Consider the following 24250-nt stretch of genomic DNA (forward strand, 5'->3'; position numbering starts at 1 on the left):
CTTCCCCAGGAACCAACATATCAGGCACCCGGGGAGCCTGAAATCACGGGACTCAATGCCTGTTTATTTCTATCCTATCTTCCATCCAAAGAGGGCAGTACAGCGCATAATTTCATCACCCATTTTAGCTTCACAGTTATTGTGTGACATAGGTCAGGCTGGTATGGTAAATGGTCCAACATCACCCAACAAGCTTCATGGATTTGAATCCACTAAGTCCCACTGCCTACCCAATATACCAGACTCAACCTGATGGAAATCTCTCTGTGGGTTCCCAATGTGGATATGCATCCCTTGCAGAACCTTTCTTTCCAGATTTTTGTCTAAAATGATGGCTTCACCTCAAAGAACTAAAATGATATTTCAGTAAACCTGTGTTCCCAGGAATATGCTACAATACAGCAATGCTTATGGCCGTGAGGGAGCATAAAACAGCCCCCTGATTGCTGCACTCCTAGGCAATTCAAAAAGAAACAGGGGGGGAAACACCTTTCTCCACAGTTCAACATTGCCTCAACTCAAAATACTTTATTTAAAAGGATTGTTAATAAATTATTCAGAAAGATTGTCAGTTCATTCCCAGTTCTACATTTTAAATAATACGGAATTCATGTCTCTCCGTGGTGGTCTGGGTGGAAGGATTTTAGGTAAAAGCTCTTGGGCATAAAGTGTTTTATGAAGTCCAGCTTCGCGAAGAGCTAGTTCCACACGAACCCGGGCGTCAGAAATGATCTGTTTAAAAGAAAGCATACTCATGATCAGCCACGCACCTTGGAATAAGTTGTTCGCATTGTAATGTCAGCTCATTAAAAGGCACAGGGTAACATGTTTGTCCAGTTACTATTAGCAGTTAGAATAAAGATTGCCTGGACTAATGAAATCTATCAAATGCAATCCTCCTGTGAGCACAAGTGTGTGCATGCAGATACATATATACCCTTCTGGATTTTGGGGGGACGACGACATGAGGCTTCCCCATTAAATAAAAATATTCAGAATACCACATGGTAATAATCTATATGTAGGGTGACATGTATATATCAGGGAAGCAGGGTATTTAAGTCTCTGTTTAATTTTTTTAAAACATTGTACTTATTTTGCATGTATTTTGTTTTATTTTCGACTTTTCTTCCTAATGGGGACCCAAACTGGCCTCTTACTTCATTCACCCCCCTCCACCTTATCCTCGCAAAAACCTCCCAGTGAGGTTACTTAGGCTTAGAGATTGTGATGAGCCCAAAAGTGAACCTCCAAAGCAGAGCAGGGATTTGATTCCAGTGGCCCAGCCCTTTATTCAGTATACCATGTCAGCAGGGGTCTTTTTGTAGAAAAAGAGCTGCCGGAGCTCATTAGCATAACTCATTAGCATATGCCACACCCCCTGAGCTGTTTCAGAGATGCTGAAATACCCTTTGCTCCACAAAAGAACTTGCAACCTACCAACAACCACTGGTAACCATTCCTGCCATCCTATGATACTGTAAATATGCTTGTGCAATGGCCAGAATGGCTGCTATATATTAAAAGCCAGAAGGGACAGAATCAAAATAGGTCATGAACAGGGATAGGTCTTTCATATTGTGGGTGGCTCTTCAGGTACCCCAACGCAACCTGTACACAGAGCTTAAGGGCCACTTCACACATTATGAAGGTTACTCCAAGACATCTTTCACCATGGAGGACTTTTAGGTATCCGGTGTAAAATATATACATTATGTTTTGTTGTGTACCCCGCGAGACCGTGCATGTGGTCGGGCCGCACATGTGGCCAGGTGAAGGGCCCAAGTTTCACTTCCAATGACAATAGCCCAAACAGATCCTAGCACACACCTATCAGACAGCTAGGATCCAAGGAGGGACCTATGGGACTGGGGGACACTGTAAATAGCCTATCATGCTTGTGGGGGGGTGTTTGGGGTGTGGTTTGCTATGTAGATATAAGCCGGCCTCGGGCCAGACTAAGTATCTCAAGTTATCCTGTACATAATAAAGTATGAGCTGAAAACACTTCTCCATGCATCAGTCTCAGTACTTTATACCTTTGCTGCACACAGTGTTTCTGCGACACTGCCAGGAACCACCTGCAATTGCAACCTCCGCATAACTATCATAACGTGTGAAACAAAACGGGGTTGCCCTTACCTGTAGCTGTTGTTCATTGAGTGTTCTTCTGTGCAGGCACACATTGGGACTGCTCAGTCACAGGCCAGCCATGGAAGAGCTAACAAGCTTTACAAAGATCTTTCTATGGCCTTGGAGTGCTCCTCCCCACCCCCGTCTTAGTGTATCCCTTTCCCCACCCTGTCATGTGACAGGGGAGGGGCAGGCACTTTTCCCTCAGTTTTCCCTTCGCCACCATGAGGGCTATAATTAACCCGAAATGATAAGCAGCCCACAGTGGGGAAAGGAGGGTGGGATGTGTGTCTGCACAGAAAACCACTTGATGAACAATGATTACAGATAAAGATAACCCCGTTTCCATCATTGTGACACTGGAAGTGATCCCCCACTCCTTGACACCGAACATCAAAATCTCTCTCAACCATGCCACCGAGGCTCACCTGTTCCATCCAACAATCCTTGCACTTTTTGAATAAAGCCATCAGGTATACAGTACTTATGACGCTACAGAAGACCGCCAGAGAAGAGAAAGGCTTGTGCTCTCCTCATGATGGTGAAAGGAGAACGGAGGGAAGAGTGCTAGCCCTGCCCCCGTCGCATGACCCTTTGGGTGGGAAAAGGGATACACTAAGACAGGGCCGAGGAGGAGCACTCCAAGACTCTAGAAAGATCTTTGTAAAGCTTGTTAGCTCTTCGGTGGCTGGCCTGTGAATGTGCAGTCCCCATGAGGGACTGCACAGAAGCCACAATGATGAACCCTCAGTCATAAAATACATAGAACATGACTGGAATGTGAAGGAGGAAAAGTGTATGAACAAGATTTTACTGAAGCATAACCTCGGCAAAAGGTCCTTACATCTCATCACCACAAAACCTCTTTTCTACATAAAGAAAACGTTATTTCAGCTTCCCATGGGTTAAGCACTTCACAGTTAGTCAGAACTCATTTGATCATCTCTCTAGTAACAAATGCCATTTTTGAACTTTGTATTGTGGCTAGAGGAGGGATGCCAAGAAGGCTTGTGAAAAAAATTCTCATTGAACTTCTTACTTTACAAGCTTTCAGTATGGAAGAGGGGTACATGTGGATGTCCACAGAAGTGCATGCATTTAAGACAGTGGGCTGACACTGAACCTCCTATCCTAATCTATCCTATCCTACCCCTTCCAGAAGTCTGATTTTTCACAACATTACTGCCTATGTTTAAATCTTTCTGTTGTGGTGTGGATGCAGAACAGACCATGCAAGACGGCCAGATACCTGCTCATCGGTGAACGTATGCAATTCAAACAGAGGCTTTTGCAGAACAAATTCTTCTTCCGTCCCAATGCCCATGCGAGCTTTCGATGCCACTGTGTCTGCAATCATTCGAGCAGGATCAAACTCTGCAACAATGGCAACCTGTGGAGCAATATGGGAAGAATCAGCTGTTCAAATATTTTGTATGACCAAGGATTGACTCTTCATGTTTCCAGACAAGACATCCGGAAGACAAAGGCTAAACCACTCAATCCTTCTATAGGTATTTTCACATATATCAGGGAATCCCATGATTACATCCAAAAAGGTAGTAGGGGAAATGTGGATGACAATATGTTTGAAGACTCTAAACGTCTGACAAGATCATATTCTCTTCTATTAAATTCCTTAAATATATCCTCAACTGTAAACAGATGAGGTGTCCCCAACATGCTGCCTGTGGGCACCCTGGTGCCCCCCAAGTGCTTTTAGAAAGTGAGAGGATCTAGGTGAGGTGTTTGCCCATCAGGGCTTCTGATTGGCTGTACAGATTAAAAGGCATCCTTAAACAGAGCTTCTCCTGAAATGCTGAAGAAAGAGTTACTATTAGTTATATGCAGGGGTCATATCCTGCAGGAGCGCACAGGAGCAGAGCTCCAGCAGTAAAGAGCCCAGGGGGCGGGCACATGCAACAAGCCCCCCCCCCTGCTCCCAGCAGCCCTCAGTCAGAGCAAGAAGCAGCCAGGTAAGTTGCAGAGCTCCCCCCAGCCCCCTGGTCCAAAACAGTCCAGTGGCACCTTTAAGACCAAGTTTTATTCAGGTACAAGCTCTCTCTCCTCTGCGAGGACAGATCTGCATGTCCCCCCCCCCAATAGCTAGCAATCCAAAACAGTCCAGTGGAGCCTGAGTGGTGGGCGTTGCCTTCTGACACACTTCCGGTGATGTCAGGGGGTGTGGCATATGCAAATAAGTTATGCTAATGAGTTATGCTAATAAGCTCCTGCACCTCTTTTTCTACGAAATGACCCCTGGTTATATGTAACCTCATTTCCTATAATTTTGTAGTTGGCTCCTCCTCCTGTAGTTGGCTCTTCCTCCTCCTGTGGCAGCCCTTTTGTGACTAGCTCCACCTCCCGCAGCAGCCATTTTGTGGTTGTGCCCATTGCCCTGTGTCAGAATTCTAAAGGTTCTCACAGCCTCAAAAAGGTTGGGGACTCCTGACTTTAGGGTTGCCAGACCCCCCAGGTTGGGGGGGTTACCCGCTTTTGGGGGGGGTTTCAGCCTGCTGCCGACCAGCTGGCCAGCAGGGGAAGACCCACCCCCAAGCCCCAACACCTGCAGCCACCCTTCTCCCTTCTCTCTTGAGATCAGGTGTGCGGGGCTCTCCGGCTGCCTGCACTTAAAGGGAACCCTTTAACGATGTCTGAGGGCCAAACTAGACATGATGGCATCCATGGGGGGGGGGAGTGCTTCATCCCACCACATTGTAGGCCCATTGGATGCTAGTGCCATTTTAAAGCCGAATGAGACTATTTAAAAATGTCAAGGGCCCAATGCTGATTAGGTCCACAGCATGGTAGGATGAAGTACTCACTCCCCAAAGTCACAGTGCCTTTTCAAGAGCCAAAATGGCTGTATCCCCCCCCACCCGGAAGCTATGTCAGCACTTGAAAAGTCACGGGGGGGGGGAAGAGAGCATCCCACCACATTGCAGGCCCAATCAGGATCAGGCTCTCGTATTACTTTTAAATGGTCCCATTAGGCTTTAAAATGGTGGTATTGCCACAGGTCAAACCTGTGGACACTGTCACATCTAGTTTGGCTCAGAATCCTCAGAGACCATGCCATTTGTGAGGCTGTTCTTTTAATATGGGTAGTTTTCCAGACTAAGCAGAATGGTATCTCATAAAAAGAGCCCTACTGGATCAGATCAATGGTTAATCTCATTCAGCACTCTCCTCAGTGGCCAACCAGATGCCCCAGAATGCTCCCCCTTTCAGGAACTGGCACTTAGAATAGGCCTATGAACATGGAGCTCCCATTTATCCATCATGAATAACTGCCATTGAGGGAGGGACCTATTCTATGTAAATTTGTATAATCCCCTTTAAAGTTGTGTAACCAAGTGGCCTTTACACTCTCCTCTGGCAGCAAGTTTCACAAATTAATTAGGCATTGTGTGAAGAAATGTGCAGGTGCCTTTCCAGGATACACTTCTTGCATTTTCAGTTGAGTCTTAGAGCAATCAAGGCTATGAAGAAAGGAAAAGTCCTTTGAACTAATGAAAATAGACAGGACCAGTGGAACCTACTAAGTCTGCATTTACACAGGATTTCATTTGTCAGAGTTCCAGATGTAGAATGGAGTACTGACCACTAAGACTACTAGAGAGGTCAATAAGTAGATTGGCTGATTAAGACTTTGACTCTTTGCTTGCTTAATACACAGGGAACATCTTGTATCTCCCTATATTTGTATTTTTTAATGTTTCTTGGAAGCAATCCTGCACTAAACCATCTGAATGCTTTCATTTTCCTCATACATACACAAGGGCTTAAGCACATTGTTCAAATGCTTATCAAACACATGGTTGAAATAAATTATTTTTTCCCCAAATGCACCTTGTTTCTTCCCTCATATGTTCCAAGAATTCCTTTGGTCATTCCACAGCAGGAAACAATTATGCTTGGAGTCACTTAAAAGAAGAAGTCTGACAGTGGATGTGGGACGATTCCTTCTATGGCTCTGGGAACGTAAACCTTGAGCAATGTACAGGAGGCTTCGACAGTTGCCACAAAGAAGAGTAGGAATGTTTCGGTCAATTTTATTTGCATAAAGTAAATGATCCCTTGCCTAGGTCATCCACTGGCCCAGCAAAGTCTTCCCTTGAGGATGCTGTATGCACCAAGAGATCTAGACTGCTTTTATGCCACCAAATGTGTTATCATTCAGTATATGTAGACTTGGCCTAATGATGTTTTGGGAGAAAGAAAACTAGCAAGAGCCCAGAGTATAAATCAATCTGAAGCAGAGCACGGCTGCTGACATATCTAATCAAGTGACTAATGCAAGGAAAATACTGAGGAGCGAGCCAGAGAACAGGCTGAAGGTGGCTTCCCCCGCTCTAGGTAACAGATCCTGTTTGTTACCTGTCTCAAGACACAGATACTGGGATGCAGAGCTGGATGTATATGTAAGATAAGCAAGGTTCCCTTCAGGGCCTCAGATTATGGGAGGCCTTTAAATATATATATTTATATATAATCTGAGGCATGGAGCTATATATAATCTGAGGCCCTGAACTGTATATATTCAGAACAAAGTCTGAGTCCAGTGGCACCTTTAAGACCAACAAAATTTTATTTAAGGTATAAGCTTTTGTGTGTATGCGCACTTCTTCAGATGCACACGAAAGCTTACATCATGAATAAAACTTTGTTGGTCTTAAAGGTGCCACTGGACTCAAACTTGTTCCGCTCCTTCAGAACAACATGGCTATCCACCTATATATATTCAGTAATGGTTAGCATTTTTATATTAAATATCTTTGGGCCTCAGCATGTCTTAATACAGGCCTGATGGGAAGGCTTTATTTGCCTTCAAAATACTTAGACAGTGTTGTATAGTGGTTAGAGCGATGGACTGGGACTGCGAACACCTGTGTTTATCCCTGACCTGGCCAAGAAGGTCATCAGCTAACACTAGACCTCTGTCAGACTAACCTACCCAGCCATATTGTTGTGAGGCAAAAATGGATGATCTCATCCAGAGGTCATTTCGGGGGGGAACGCGGGGGAACGCAGTTCCCCCGGGTGAGGTACGGGTGGCGGGGCACATGATGAAGCCCTGCCCCCTGCTTCCGGCCGCCCCGCTTCTGGCCCTCATTCAGCCAGGAGGAGGCAGGAGAAGAGGGAGGGATATGACACACTTCCGGTGATGTCAGGGGGTGTGGCATATGCTAATGAGTTATGCTAATGAGTTCCCCTAGCTCTTTTTCTATAAAATGACCCCTGATCTCATCCATGTGCAACCCCCCCCCCGAGCTCTTTCAAGAAAGGGTAGGGTATGAACAACTGAATGTGTGTGGGTTTTGTTTTTGCCATCAAGTTGTAGCCAATTTATGATGACCCCCTAGGGTTTTCAAGGTAAGAGACATTTAGAGGAGATTTGCAATTGCCTGCCTCTGCATAGCAACCCTGTTATTCCTTGGTGGACTCCCATCCAAATACTAACCATGGCCAACGCTGTTTAGCTTTTGAGATATGAAGAGACTGCACTATCCTGGGCTATCTAGGCCATGGTGAATGCTTATGATAAAGTCTATTATTCAGCCACTTTGAGAAAGGGAGTGCTAAACAGTCAAAGCACAATTCAATTGCGAGTAAAGCCACTTATCAATTAATTGTTGAGATTAAAGGAGAACAGTAACTACAAATTTAAAATGTAGATTCTTATTGAAGCTGTCTTGTATGAAAGGATGGCTTGTATTGAGGGAATTTCAAAATAATCCCTGTTTTACCGTGTGAGGCAGTGCGAGTGAAAGGATTTGTCCCTATTCTTTTGTCATAAAAATTTTGTTTATTTATTAAATATCCTTGAAACTATGGTCTTTTAAAAGATATGGTACTTTCAAAACTGCTAAATAATGAGTGAGTGTGCCTTCAATTAATGGAAGCAAGTGGTGAGGATTATATTAGCCAGGTAGGGAAAACAAATTCCCTACAAACCAGAGACATTACTGCTAGATTATGTACCTTACTTTCCTAGAGATCTTCAAATAGTAGCCTTACATATTGTTACTGCTGCCAGATTGGTCTTTGTCAGAAACCAGAAGCAAAAACCCACTAAGATTCAAGATCGGATGTTGAAAGTAAAAGAGCAATTTCTTGGGGAAATTAACAACATACCAAAAAAAAAAAAGGTGATGTATCCTGATTGGGTTCATTATGATCAAGAGTTTAACTGAGGATGGATTAGACAACATAGCTAGAAGAAAAATCATAATCACTCAATGCCAACATTTTTGTTTTTTTAAATAACTCTTTATTTATGGAATTTTAAAAATTTCATTATAACAATAATATAACATCAAACAGTAGAACTACCAAAAAACCCCTAAAACCTATAACTAAGAAAAACACACTAGAAATTTTCTAATATCCATTAAACACATCGTAGGCACATCATTTGCTGTTTAATACAATATTAATACAATCTATATTAGCTTCTTGGCTGCTATTAATAAAAGAGCGGCCACCTCTGCACGTGTCTTAGCATTTTTGTTTTTATGCTTATGTGGAGAAGAGTTGGTTTTTATAGCCTGCCATTCTCTAGCTTAAAGAGTCTCAAAGTGGCTTACAATTGCATTCTCTTCCTCTCCCCACAAACAGGCACCTTGTGAGGCAAGTGGAGTTGAGAAGTTCTGAGAGAACCGTGACTGGCTCAAGGCTTCATGCTGAGAAGTGGGGAAATCAAACCAAGCTCTCCAGATTAGAGGCCATCACTGTTAACCACCACACCACACAATGGGTAAATTTTTGATGGTGCATTTAGTTGGTATGTTTTTGTTCCTTCTCTCTTTTTTGTTGTTGCTCTTTAATAAATTTTAATAAAAATGTTTAAAAAACGGTTAATTAATATAAAGCAAAATATACTCTTTGATGAACTGGTTCCAGTAGAATGATTTCAGCACCAGCCAAAAAGTGACAGTCTGTCCATTAGATCCAAAGCCAGGACATGCACCTCTTCCTAACACTGAGGCTACTGCAGGAGCCACATGTGACAGTATCCCAGCACATCACTTCAATCTATGCACAGTCCAAATGTGCCATGCAATTCTCATAACCAGGATAGAAGCTAAGCCGATACCAAATCTGGAAGGCAGGGATCCTGATCAGCCCCTTTCCATGTGATGTATGGCCCTGGGCCTAAGGTCCTTGCCAGTGTTCCCTCTAAGCTGAGTTAGGGTGAGCTAGCTCACAGTTTTTTAGCCTCTGGCTCACACACTTTTGTCTTAGCTCAGGAAGGAGGGCTCCAGAGCAAACTAATGTATGCAGTAGCCAAGTCACTCGCTCACAGCTTTAATGCCAGTAGCTCACAGAGTAGAATTTATGCTCACAAGACTCCGCAACTTAGAGGGAACATTGCCCTGCGCATCTCTTATTATGTTACAAAGGTGTAACAATAGCATATTCAATTATCAAGAGTGGAATGGGATACTATTTTTTTTAAACCTGTCAAGCTCCATTACCCCACACTTTGGACTACTCTCTATATCCTAGCCAGTCGGCAGAAACCCCAAAGCTATCAGTTTTGTCCCCTGCAATGAAGGACTATCACTCAACATATGACCTAGCAGCTACCTCTGAGCTCCTCCACCAAAAAGAGGGAGTGTCCCTCTCTCCAAACTATTTACATCAGATATCTCAAGAATTTGATGTACAGGATGGTTACCTAGTTTGCCTCTGTGATTGCGCCAGCTCTGAAGAAAGGTACTTTTCAAAGCAAACAAACACAACATTTGGGGGGTTTTTTAAAGAGAAAGACAATGAAAAATGAAAGTAAGTGTCCCCCCCATCCCTTTTCACAGGACATACTGCAATTCTAGGACAAAATGGGTGTCTCCAATCATCCATGGGCTTTACAGAGTGGAACCTTCTCACTTCCCCCTCTTGCCTCAGTCCACTGAGACCCCCCCTCCAAAATTTTGTTCTGGAGAAGGGGCAGTGGACCCTCATAATAGCATGGGGCAAAGTGGGGGGGTCTTTATGCACCACCGCCCCCTCTTCTCCCCCCCCTTTTTTTGAGCCCCCGGAGGGGATTTTTTATTATTTTTTATAAGACTACAAAACTAACACAGAAAAAAGGGGAGGGGGACTACATATACAGGATAAAGTAAAGAAACCCACTACTACCTAAAAACCCAAGAGTGGAGATCATCAATAGCTTAATTACATCAAGTCTTCCCTTCTTTTATGTCATTATAAACTGAGTCAAACATTTATAGTACTTTTTACCCTTTTTTAAAAAATCTTAAATTTAACTGTCTAAGAACAGTGCCCCCAATCATCCCACTTCAAAGTTCTCAAAGGCACAAATCAGAGTCCTTCAGCCTTCACTTCTCCTTTCCCCGTCTCTTCCACAACTTATAAGGACTTTTTGGGGCTGCTGCCCCTTGCTCTGCCAGAGAGTCCTCTCCGGAAGAACCAGAGTCCGTTGCGGTGGGATCGCGCCCGTTTGCTGCGCCCCCGATCCGACCCTCTTCTGGCCCTAAACCTCCCGTGTGACCAGGGCCACTGAGAGTATCTGGCCAAAAAGGTTTACAGTGCAGCAGATTCACGAAAGGCTGAAACAGAAACCAAATGGATTTAAAAAAATAAAATAAATCTGGAAACTACCTCTGATGCCTACAAAATGAACGTGAAAATTTTAAGGCAAGAAAAAACAAGCTAGATAACATATTTTCTCACACATTCAACTACACAGAATGCACCTTTATCAAACTTTTGAAAAGCTGCTTTAGTCTGGGCCAATTACAACAAAATTTTGGATAAGAACACCTGTAAATAAGCCTGGTTCAGCCCCATATCTTACGGTACTAAGAAAACACCTCACCCTAGACTCACATGCACAAACAGACCTACAGATTTATGTTTGTAGCTTTTATCCGCCCCCAAATACCTGGCACATTGTCATGTAATTGTGTCCGCCACCTATAGCACTGATTGTAGGATTCAATAAAAATATCCCCCAGTGGCTCAGCATACAAATTACAGGATGCTTTCCAATGCTCACTAGCTTAGTTCACATAGACAAAGCACCTTTAATCTACTGTCCCCAACTAGCATGCTGTTAATAAGGCTGCAATCCTAGGCATACTTCCATTGAACTCTGTTCTCGGGGTGAACATCCAGGTAATTAGACTGCTATGCATGTCAGCTGTTCCATCAGGGGGCGCATGGATTCTACTATGGTCTTAGCCAACTCACTGGTAACTTCCGGTTTCGGGCTCTCAGTCACTTTCAGTTCAAAAGTTTTTCTTTGTCCTTCTTCCCCGCCATCTTTATCGTTTGTTTACTTTCGCAATTTTTTAAAAAGTATCTGAATGTGCACTTGAACGCTTAAACTCGCTTTGGTAAGTACTTCTAGACAGGTTTTTTCGCGTTTTCTTCCACTCCCCCCTCAAACGTTCAAAAGTTCATGTGCATGGGAGGCGTCCCTCCCCCGCTCACCCTCTTCCCATTCAGTGGGGTGGTGAGCTATCTTTTTCCTTTGCAAACGCTTTAAAACTGACTCACGTTCATAATTGGTCTTCCATCCTCATTTTCGGCTTCATTTCTGACGCTCGATCTCCTGCGCTTGCCCTGGTCGGTGTCACTTGTCCATTCGGTCTCTCAGCACGGAGAACCGTCGGAATGAAGAGGCGCCTCAATTCTCCGCCATTCCGCCATCGAAAAGGCAACCTCTTATAAGTTCCATGGCCAGGGTCCCTTCGCAGGGTCCCTGGGGGCATTAACGAGCCTGCGCACCCCCTCCTTCGGCTGGAGCGCAGCTTCACCCCCGGGAGGTCCGGGAGGTGAGTCTGCTAGCGCGCCGCCAGCAACCAGAAGTCCACCGCCCCCTCTTCTGTAAACAGAAATGCAGTTCCATCAGGCGTATGGTTATTCCATTGTGGTTGTTCCAGTTAACTATATGAAAAACTAACACTGAGAATATCTGGCCAAAAAGGTTTACAGTGCAGCAGATTCACGAACGGCCGAAATAGAAGCCAAATGGATTTTAAAAAATAAAATAAATCTGGAAACTACCTCTGATGTCTACAAAACGAACGTGGTAATTTTAAGGCAAGAAAAAACAAGCTAGAGAACATATTTTCTCACACATTCAACTACACAGAATCTTTTAAAAAGCTGCTTTTGTCTGGGCCAATTACAACAACATTTTGGATAAGAACATCTGTAAATAAGCCTGGTTCAGCCCCAGATCTTACGGTACTAACACCTTACCCTAGACTCACATTCCCAAACAGACCTACAGATTTATGTTTGTAGCTTTTATCCGTCCCCAAATACCTGGCACATTGTCATGTAATTGTGTCCGCCCCCTATAGCACTGATTGTAGGATTCAATAAAAATATCCCCCAGTGGCTCAAAATACAAATTACAGGATGCTTTCCAATGCTCACTAGCTTAGTTCACATAGACAAAGCACCTTTAATCTACTGTCCCCAACTAGCATGCTGCTAATAAGGCTGCAATCCTAGGCATGCTTCCATTGAACTCTGTTCTCAGGGTGAACATCCAGGTAATTAGACTGCTACGCATGTAATTCAGATAGCAACTAAGCTCATGTTGGTAGCAGAGTTGAAAAACATCTTGATCCTTAAACAGGGAGAGATAAGTGTTTCTTGCAGAACTTGTACATCCCGAAGGCCTTTCTCTTGTTCGGATTCCATTAGTTCCACAAGCCCAAATCTTCCATGCAAGAACTATTCCAGGGAAATAATTGTGGGCTGAAATGCCACTTCAGCACCTGCACAGGTCACACTGCCATCTGGTAATAATTTCAGAAGAAAGAGCACTCTGGCACTGCTGTTGGTTGCATCAGCATCCTTAGCAAAGTTACACCCTTCTAAACCCACTGACGTCAGGAGAAGGGCATGACTCTGTTTAGGATGGCACTGTTAATCTTCAGCAGAGGCAAAATAGCATGAGCAGCTAGAACACTGTAGGTTGTAAATCACCCAACAAAATCCTGAAGAAAAATGTTTTAAGTTGCACTGAGAGGGCCTGACAGCTCACACTGTGGCTCAGTAGCAGGACGGTGTGTAAATCCATGGTGACAGAAGCTATTTTAGGGGAGATTTTTTAAAAATAGAACCTTTTCATCACATGAGATAATTAAAGGAAGAAAAGGTAAACATCATAAATACCATGCAACGAAGAAACAGAAAGTAATACATTCTTTCCCGACATACCAACAAGCTATTTTAAAATTAATTAGAAATACGAAGTGAATATACTGGGGAAGATTACTCTGAACCCTGGCTTGATGCTGCATGTCAATTACCGGTTTGCTTTTATCGTAAGTATCTTTTAAAAATCTGAAAGTATGCCAGTGCATTTTTTTCTACTGCAGGTTGTTCAGGAGCCCTTCACCCTGGTCCTGGTACCAAACCTGGACCCATTCATCACTGTCACACTGGGAGTCCTCTAGCTCCTAACAGAGGAGGATCAGCAAGGGTGGTCTTTGCCAAGGGGCAACGGGGGCAACTGGCCTGGGTCCCATGTGGCATAGGGACCCAACCATTAGGGCTGTCAACCTCCTGGTGGAGCCTTGAGATCTCATGCTTTTACAACTGATCTCCCGGAGACAGGGACCAGTCCCCCTGGAGAAAATAGCTGCTTTAAAGGGTGGACTCTGTGACATTGCACCATGCTGAGGTCCCTGCCCCCCAAGTCCTGCACTCTTCAAGTTCCACCCCCCAAATCTCCAGGTATTTCCCAATCCAGAACTGACTCCCAACCACCCATGGCCCCAACCTCCTGAAGGAGGGGGAGAAGAAGTAGAGGAAGATCCTGATGCCACACATCCGCCCTGTTTTGGGCTCGAGCAGCAGATGTGCAGCAGTGGCTGCTTGTGCCTCTACCATCCAGGCAGAGGTTTTCTGGTGGAAGTGGTGGCTCCCACCCCCTCGCGAGAGGCAAAGGCTTACCCCTTGCTGGGGCCTCCCTGAGGGGAAGCAGAGGGTGACAGTAGTTGTGGGATGCCATCCTGGACTTTTGCCCAGAATAACTAATACTACCCCTGAGGACCACCCATGTACAGTTTACTCAAGCAGTACCAAAACTGAGAGTGCAGGCATGGGAGCCAGAAAAAGCACATCAGGGCAACTTTCCCTCTCCTGCCACAGCTACCATCAGTGCACCAACAACGAAAGCACGGCTATGTTGCTCCCTCAGGATAGTGAACTTGTAGGATGTAAAGAGAAAGACGAATGTGCCTGTGAAAACACAGATGCATGCAGATAGTGAAGGAACAGGGTCTCACTTAACCCAGGACTATCCTTAAGTCTGTTGCAGTGAGTGAACAACTGTGTACTGTTCAGAAAACAGATGCTAAAAGCTAAGTCGCCCATAGACAAAATGCAACATGAGGTAACCTGAAAAGATGTCATAGCACAGCTTCATTGAGTCGAGGTCATAGAAATGACCATTGAGAAGAGCCTGAACACCTTTCACTACGGTTTCCTACATATCACAGATAAAATTATGCCTATTTTTAGTTTTTCTTGTCAACAGTTTCTGCTGCGTGCGTGACTGTATCAGTGTTCCCTCAGAGTTATATCCCAACACACGCAACGAGTGAGGAGGCAGAACTGGGAGTACTAAGGACCCCCTTCCTGCCCACCACTCTCTGGCAGATTGATTTCTCTGCTGTGATGTTGTGCTTTGTTTTTGTGCTTTAATTGCACACGAAAACATCACACACAGAAAAACAAAAGGTACCTGTTGCCTGAGAACGTCAAGACGTCTCTGTCTTTCCTCCTCCTCATGGGCTTCTTGAAGGGCTGCTTGTTTTCTCTCCATCAAGCGCTCTCTCAGCAGTTCTTGTCGAAACTGAACTCTGGGAACAGGAAAACACAAAGGCAGTGAGTGACCCACTCCTGGCCCCTCTTTTGATACTGGATGATCTGTTTAGCTGATCTACAAGGCACAATTAAGACCTTATCTGAAGTGATGATCTAATCAATAATCTGTGTAGACTGAACGAGTATATAATACGGCGGTAGGTCAAAGCTTGGTAAACGTTGAGAATTCCAAATGACTTACTCACATTTTTCGAGTATGGGCGGCCCAGGCTGGCCCGATCTCGTCAGATCTCAGAAGCTAAGCTGGGTTGGCCTTGGTTAATACTAGGATGGGAGACCACCAAGAATGTCTAGGGTTGCTACACACAGGCAGGTAATGGCAAACCACTTCTGTTTGTCTCTTGCCTTGAATACCCTATGGGCTCACCATACGAATGCTGTGACTTGGTGGCATTTTCCATCATCGAAGTATGTATATTTAAACATATGAGAGAGAGAACCAACTAATGTTTGCACATTTAAAACTATGCCACTTTCACATATGTTGAGGAGGCAGTGTGCTGTAAAGGTTAGAGAGTTGGACAAGGATCTGAAATCCCCACTCTGCCATGGATGCCCACTTGGTGACCTTGGGCCAGTTACTGTCTCTCAGCCTAATCTACTTTATAGGGGGGGATTGGATTTGAGTGTGTTTGTGTGTGTGTATGTGTTGATGGAAATATACAAAGGAGGAGAGAAGAATAGTGTGAGCCGCTTTGGGTAGCTGTTGAGGGGAAAAGTGGGGTAAAGATATCTTAAATAAATAAGCAAAATGCCCTAACCAACTTATAACACCAAAGAGAAAAATGAAAATCATCCTATCAAATCAAATAAAAAACCAAGATGGAAAACTAAACAATTTATGTATCAGCTAACGAAAAAACCCCAAACAAACAGACCCTGAGACCAGAGAGAGAGAGGAAGGTTTTACGGTCCTTCTGAAAGGCGCGTGAAGAGGACTAATTATTCCATTCTGAAAAGGGTTTCCGGCCTCAGGCATCTGCAATAATTACATTTTTATACATAGTAACTGATGCAAGACTTGGTATGATGAAGCTACATGGTGGGAGGGCTGCTACAGGCTGACATTCATGAGCAATGTTCCATTCATTAGCAGAGCTTTCACTCTCAAGAGCTCACATGCCAAAAAACTTGATGATCTCTAAGGTGTTACTGGACTCGAATCCAGCTCTTCTACTGCAGACCAGCATGGCTACCCCTTGAAACTAATAGTTACATGTTAACTGTACACCAAATATCAGAGACGCACTACAATGTTTATACCAGAACAGCCACATTACAATGCCTAGCCAAAGAAGATCTACAAATCAGTAAAAAAAAATCAGTACAATAAAAAGGGCACCCATTTTCTGTGACTGACACCTCTGGTCCTACAAGTTCTTTAAATAAAACATAGATATAAGCACACAATGTAATTAAAGCCCTGATAAAATTACACCAGCGAAATTACACCAGCGCTTGTATCGCTTTAGCATGAAAACCAGGATGACATTTCTTACGTGCATTGGTCAATAATACAAAGATGCCTTCAGCCACCAGGAAGAACCAGAGGCTATTAGAATTTATTGATCCCTAATTACAGCACTAATTGAAACATCTGCAGAAGGTCTTAACAAATGACTAAACTGTATTCGTAATATTTTCCTAATTGTTATTCTTACCTATTTGAGTCCCCATGTGCATCGCTAGCAGACAAATGCCACAGTCCTAATCACGCAGTCATAAAAATAACCTCTGTTCAGTTCAACAGGACTGATTTCAGCTACCTGTACATGACTACAAAATCCAGCTAGAAGATGTACGCTGAGAACAGCTTTTCAGAAATTTAGAGGGTGATATTGTGGAACTTTCACCAGATGATCATGTCAACATAGAATAAGTTTTAGTATAATAAAATCTGAATATCTATTATAAAACGGGTTCTGGGCCAACAGTGACGCTATAACCTGCCCTTGTGATTGTGAGCACAAAATTAATCAGGATAAGTTTTAGTGTAATAAAATCTGAATATCTATAAAACGGTTTCTGGGCCAACAGTGACGCTATAACCTGACCTTGTGATTGTGAGCACAAAATTAATCAGAATACAATACCACATACTGGATTGTGAGAATCAGCCTAGTAAATGGAGTTTACATGGTTGGTAGAAAACAGACATCAAGTTGCAATATTTGTAGGTTGTATTAGGTTGGAGCCAGAGCAAGGACTAGGGGTGTGCAATTTTTGTTTACTTCTCATTTACTTCTTGTTTACTTTACAATTTCAGGATTCCTGAAAAATCCCAGATCCAAATACTGGTATGGTATTTGGATCCAGGATTTTTCGGAAAGCCCAATTTTTTTTCAGGTTCAGTAGACCCGTGAAAAAAATTACCAATAAGAAATGCCAGCCTGATCCTGGGGCTGGCTTGGTCCTCCTGCATCCCAGTTTAAACTGAGCTCCAAGGAAAGGCAGTGCAGAGCTGCCCCTGTGGGGAGAGATCGGCTCCCCATGGGCACAGCTGATCCCGGCTGGGTTGCTCTCTCCCGCCTCTCTGCTGTTTTCAGATCTACCCAAAATTCCCAAATATATCCAGGATTTTCTTGGGTTTTTTTCCACGGTTTTCCCAAGAAAATCCGGATGCATTTGAGAAGCTAAAATATACCTGAAAAATACTAATAAATTATTTTTCAGGTATATTTTCAGCTTGGGTAGATCCAAATGCATACCTCTGCCAGGGCTCTTTTTGTAGCAGGAACTCCTTGCAATGATGACATGAAGACTGCACAAGGATTCTTGATCTTCCAAGCTTTCCCCTCCTTTTCCCAAGCAGCCACTGCCAACCCTAGGAAAATTTATTTCTGGGGTTGTGGGACAAGAATGGACATGCAGGTCAGGAAGATTCAGTGGGAAGGGGGGTGAAGTAGCTCCATTTGTCCTCTTCCCTCAGTGGGGAGATCAGTGATCATCGGCACCTTCTGCTGATGAGTTACAGGATACAAGCAGCAGTCAGAGGCACTTCACAATAAAATTATCTTGCCCAAAATGCAACTTGCAATCTTTGAAGTGAACACCACCCAAAAAAGAGCTAACAATTCTTTGTGGCCTTATAGTGATAGACTTCTAATGTTCCCAACTGGAACAGTGAAAACAGTAATCAGTAAGATTGCTCAATCATGAACAAGAGTTGCTAATTAAGGGAGCCTTTTCTAAGATGAGTAACAAGAGGATGATATTGATGCTGGACCACTTCCAAAAAAAGAAGAAGAAGAAAAGCATCCCTGAGAAACTGAGTGGGATGATGTCAATGCCTGACAATGAATAATTCCAGAATGAAGAAAGGAAAGGAAAGAAGATCAGGACTTTCTAGGGGTTTGGCTGATTTCCAAATATAAAATGTACAAAAGAAGTCATGAGTATCTGAGGGTTCCTGGAGCAAAAGGGGTGATTTTTCCCATACTTTGGTAGCTTCATATTTACGGGTGGAGGCTGACAAGAGTTGAAGATGGTGTAAAAGAAAGATTACTGTTCATGATGAACACATTCATCCCATTTTGGATGCTTTGGGGTTTTTTGAACCTGAATTTGTGACCATTTTTTAAAAAATTAGTACACATTTGTGGGTGCAGGCTGTCCCATGAAGCCAGTCAAAGCATCAATGAGATTTCTCAGAACCACTGTCTCTTTAACTTCTCTTCCCTTCCATCTTAATTATGTATTCCCTTTTTTCAACCAATTGTAAATTATTAACTTGTGGGAAAGAGGATGTTGGGCAGGGCAGTGGTAAGAGAGGGGAGGGGAAAGTACAAGTGGTGATAGTGATGGGAAGGAAGAAGGGGAGATGCTGCAGAAAAAGATCCCAAAAATTAAAGTGGAGGGTTAAAAAAAAACAAGAAAGCTCATGATGTGGTGTTCCAGGGGCTACTCTGAAAAACAAATATTTATATTGTTTCAAGAGGTGACCCTGGAACAAAAAAAATGTATGTCTATATCATAGCGACATAAGAAGAAGCCTGCTGGAACAGACCAGTGGTCTATCTAGCCCAACTTCTTGTTTCACACAGGGGCCAAACAACAGGGCACAAAGACCAAGGCCTTCCCTGATGGTGCCTCTTGCACTGGATTGGTTGACCTCTTCTGTACTTTTTCCGGTTCCGCAATATCATTTCTGAGATATGGCGACCAGAACTGTACACACTGTTCCAAATGAGGCCACACCATGGTTCTGTACAAGGGTATTACATCTGCCATTTTTCAAAGGAATGGAAACCTGTGTCAAACCATCGGTTGTTGATCTCCAGTCTATCAATATCTACACAGATAAAAGCTCTGGTCAAACAGTTCTAGTATTTATATAAGGAAAAAACCTGAAGGAAAAAAAGTCAACGCCATACTGTCTGGTATGAAAACTGTCCTGAGGACTAAGAACATGAGGGCATTTGGGACTTGCACAGAGTAAAATCGTCTAGGCATGTCTGTGTGTACAAGAGCGTCTGGAAGAGCATCCTAATGCTATTACTGCAGAGTCCACTTTCTCTGATTGCACATGTGTGGAAACTGGAATATTAATAAAGAATTGTGTCACTGCTGCTTTCCCCATCGACACCCCATGTCCAATTCCGACTAAGTATCATGATTGTCACATTCTTTGCAAAAAATAGCAACTTGAAAAATGAGCTTAGTTTATTGGTTTCAGTAAAACCATCTTTTGAAGTACCATGAATACACATTTATGTAATTTCCGATAAGCATAATTTCATTAAAATTGCTTTCAGAATAGTGTCTCATACATATTTAACAGAAAACCAAGCTACCATATTTATTATAACAGCTTTAAAAGAGCACCAGGAACATGTTTATAAATATGACAATATTTCACCAAGTAACGTATTTTCTACTTTGACAGGAATAAATATCTACATAAGATTCAAAGGAGTTCAGCGAAGAAAGCATTTTCTGTATCAGCCAAAAGCATGTAAGGGACAGAAAGAGCACCCCCGGTTTCCTTTTCTGATAAATTCTGCTTCTGCGTGACCTTTGAGATCTGGGATAACATAATCCGGTCTCTAGTTTTGCATTCCCAATTTAATCACTTGAGTCAGAAACAGTTTCCTCCTGTTCAGGCTCCTGTTGATGAATACTAAGAAACTACTAAGATGCTAAAGGATGTGACCCACGGCATCAATCTGGAACACTCCGTCCAGTTATCTTGCTTTTAAAAGTCAACCAACCAATCTGAGAGTGATCCACACACTTCCATCCAGTTTAAGAATTTTGTCAAACAATCTATCTTCTTCAGCTACCATTCCATCAATTATTTATGTATTTATTTACACGACCCCCACCATCATCTAAATACATGGTGGTCTCTTTCAAGAAAACACATATTGCAAAATGATGTACCTAATCCCAGCTGATCTAGAATGGACCCTGGATGTACAGAAATCTAGCAACACCATGCATAGTGGAGAGGTCTTTTTTTATTTTACCGTTGAGATTGGCAAGATGTGGTTTTGCAAACAATCTGTTTTGAGACACCGACAGTGCAATGCCACCAGAGTTCCACCCTTCTAAGTCTATTGAAGTCAATGGGCTTAGAAGGGTGTAACTCTGCTTAGCTTTCTAAGAATCCTAACACTGCAATCCAAAGTATTTTAATTTTTAAAAAATTCTAAAATCTGTAACTACAGAAAAAATAACTCAGTGTAAATCCATGTGCCAATGTACAAATGCAGACACTCTGTAAGTTTACATGACACCTTGGCCAGCAGTGGCTGGTGAGGTAGTTCACTGAGATGTAAGAACCAGGAACAGTAACAAGAGGAGACCCAATGACCTTACTGGAAGTAGATACAAGGCTACAGTAGAGGCACAGCACAGTTGGCAAGCATTATGAAGGTATATAGCCCTGAGTGGTCCATAATGCCCAGCAGGGTCATAAACTTCGGGTGGCAGTGGGGCTCATGCCCCCAGGATTTCCCAGAGGAGGCTGTGCCCCCTGGGCTGCTAAGTAGCATCATTAAGATGCTTGGGCTTAAACTGTTCAGTCTCATCCTCTCCACTTGTAAAGAGGCTGCCAACTCTGCTTTCTTTCTCTGGGACTTTGGGACATTTACTTGTCACACAGGAGTACCTTCTGCTGCCTCACATCATTTTTTCCTTGGGATCTTTGGAAGTTCTGCTTAAAACCCCTACTTTCAACCTGTGGATAATCAAAACAATGTACTGGAAGTTAAGGTGATTCTGGTATCCTGGGAGTTGCCGCTTTAGGGGGGGGGAAATCGAGGGGATAGGGATATTCCTGTGTTTAGCTACGTATGTTTGTAGGGAACAGAGGCCTGTGGGTCAAATGCTGGAAATTAAGGTGATTTTGGTATCTTGAGAGTTGCAGCTTTAGAGAAATAGAAATGGAGGGGTAGGAATATTTCTGTCTTTAGTGATGTGACTTTTTGGGGGGAACAGAGGCCTGTGGCTCAAATGCTGGAAGTTAAGGTGATTTTGGTATCCTGGGACTTGGAGCTTTAGAGAAGAAGAAATAGAGGACATGAAAATATTTCTGTCTTTAGCCATGTGTATGAGGGAACAGGGGGAGACGAGGCCCATGGCTTAAATGCTGGAAATTAGGGTGATTTTGGTATCCTGAGACTTGTAGCATTAGAGAAAAATAAATGGAACATATTGGAATAGCCATTATTTTTGTCTCTGAGAAAAAATTATTTTGTCTCTGGTGGGGGGAGGAGATAAAGCTGGTTAATCAAATATAAAGAGTGAGAGGATTCTGTTGTCCTGGACTCCACTTCAACCAACCAAATGCTCCCATAATTTCCAGTCAGGATATCTAAGAAGCCAGTATTTAATGTAGGTTTACTGTGGATTCTGAGATGCATTTGAAGATTCATACTGAGTATCCAGTATGTGAGTGGTGTAGTTGTTAGAGTGCTAGTCTAAGATTGGGGGGACCAGTTCAAATCCCTACTTAGTCACGAAGCACACTATATGATCTTGGGCCAGTCACGTACTCAGCCTAAGTTGTGAGGAAAAGAGAGAGGGGGAGGAAGTATTTCCTTTCATACACAAATGCAATATTTACTCCAGTTGTCTCAGTGAATGAATTCATGACATCTTTCCTCTCACAGAGCCCTCTTTCTTTGACTGAGATTCAGACTATTACGAGTGAAAAACTATATTTTTAAAACCACATGATTAATGACTGATGGCATATGGTTTTTGGAAATATAAATAATTTCATATTTAAGTAATTTAATATAGATTACTAAATGTGGGCCTGGAGCAGGGTTAGCCCTGTGCCCCCCCCCCAAAAAAATTGAGAAGTCTACACCCCTGATGCCCAGTGCAGGTTCCAACTTCAGCAGCCTGCTGTAGGCATTCCCACCTAGTCATCAGTTGTGCATCAGTCTGGTGCCAGTTCTGCTGTCCCATGCCCACATTGTTACCTCATATATGTCAGTGAGGACACTGGGACCTCCTCTGTCCTTCAGTCGCAGAAGCGGCCTCTTCTTGCCCCTTTCTTTCCATTGCAAACCCCCCCCCCCCCCAAGCTGCCTGCTTGCTCAGCCTCTGCTTTTGTCATGTTATTACTCTTTTCTTTTGAGACGACATTTCCTGGTAACCTGATAAATATCCTACTACTAAAATTGGAATCCACAATTCTCTCAGAAGCAATATGTGAAAGTACAAAGCACGGGAGTCAATATTGTCTACTTATAGCTCTGTAACCTCTGACACTCAACAGTGTTTTTGTTTTGTTTTTTTTTTAAAAAAGGTTTGGCACAGTCTGACAACAAAAGACCAATGCTTGATCGGAGAATATAGCAGTCGACAACACTGAAGGAGACTTTAATTTTCCTCACCCCTGATACTGTCTTTAGACAGCAGGAGGCAGGGACCTAAGCAAGTTCCTAAGCAAGATCAGGCCCTAGCATCCACAGCCTTGCTTGGCAAGCAATAACCCAAACTCCAGACTCGCAGGGCAACTTCTGGCAGGGCAACTTCTCAGAGATTTTGTGATAAAGGATAAATGTCTGTGACACTATCAGTCTCAAAGTGAGGATCACTCCGAGGCCACGAAAGCAGTTGGTTCCACGAAAGCTCATACCTTGAATAAAAACTTGTTGGTCTTAAAGGTGCCACTGGACTCAAACTTGTTCAACAAAATAAACAGACTGGAATGTCCAGAAAAATTGATGGTCCCTTCGAGTGTCAAGAGCCCTTCAAAAACCTGGCCCCCCAAAAGGGATGTCTTAAAGAGGAATCAGTTGGCTAGGAAGTCTGTGTACAATATAGTGCTGTTTTTAGCTAGCATGACCCTAATAGCTGAAGGTTCATAGCTGTCCTGAATCCTCCCCTCCCTGAGTGAAGCACTAATAAGTCTAGTAAGGACCCAGGCTCTCTTAGTGATATGCTGAGCCAAAGAATATGGACTTTTCTTTATACCATCAATTTCTAGCTACAAGATTATTATCATTGAAGCCACTAAGTGCTGACAGGATTACATACCTTTTCAGAAATATTGATTTGGCCTGGGCTTGTGATATGATTAAGTCTGGGCCCAAGTATACATGGCTGACATTTCTATCTTTAGCCTAAGGTTTATGAGTAAAAGGACTGTGACACTGCCATCCTAAGCACAGTTGCACCCTTCTAAGCCTGTTGACTTCAATAGACTTGGAAGGAGGTAACTCTGCCTAGAACTGAGCTGCCAAGTCCCCCTGGGGGGCGGATAATCCCCCGCTTTGGAGGCCCGATTTCTGCCGCCGCGGAATCAGGCCCCGGGGGGAACCCCACCCCGGCGTGCACGTCAGCCGGATGTGACATGATGACGCCGGGCACGCTGGGGGCGGGGCCACAGCCATCTGAGGGGACAACATAGAGTTTTCCCCTCAGATGGCTGTGGCCCCGTCCCCAGCGTGCCCAGTGTCATCACGTCACATCCGGCTGACGTGCATGCGGCGTGTGCGCGCTTCACGTGCGCGTGCACGCTCAGGATGTTATCCGGGAGCCCCCCGCCGTGAAGACAAACTAACTTGGGAACCCTAGCCTAGAATTGCACTATAAATCTCTTAATGGAATCTCATCTCCCACTTTCTACTGTGATGGAATTCCAAAATGGAGAGTTAGCTCTCTGCTTATATATTTTTTCCAGCTATTAAAATAAAGATTTCCTTAGTCTTTATTACCTTTACAAATTTTCCAGAATATTCACTTCTACAAATTCCCTAATCGATAAACACTTGTATCT

The 24250-nt window shown here is 43.5% G+C and overlaps 1 protein-coding gene across 1 annotated transcript in view; it reads right to left on the reverse strand.

Moving 5' to 3' along the window:
• Positions 1–585: 585 nt before the first annotated feature.
• CCDC148 (coiled-coil domain containing 148) overlaps positions 586–24250 on the reverse strand; it is a 140722-nt gene continuing 117057 nt past the window's right edge. The window contains exons 11-13 of the mRNA XM_015411564.1: positions 14870–14987; positions 3383–3523; positions 586–732 (exon numbers count right to left, since the gene is read on the reverse strand). Of these exons, the coding sequence (XP_015267050.1) occupies positions 586–732; positions 3383–3523; positions 14870–14987 (406 nt within the window). The remainder of the gene's footprint in view (positions 733–3382; positions 3524–14869; positions 14988–24250) is intronic.

This window comes from Gekko japonicus, unplaced genomic scaffold (genome assembly GCF_001447785.1).
Source record: "Gekko japonicus isolate JY-2015 unplaced genomic scaffold, Gekko_japonicus_V1.1 scaffold6, whole genome shotgun sequence".
Classification (NCBI taxonomy): Eukaryota; Metazoa; Chordata; class Lepidosauria; order Squamata; family Gekkonidae; genus Gekko; species Gekko japonicus.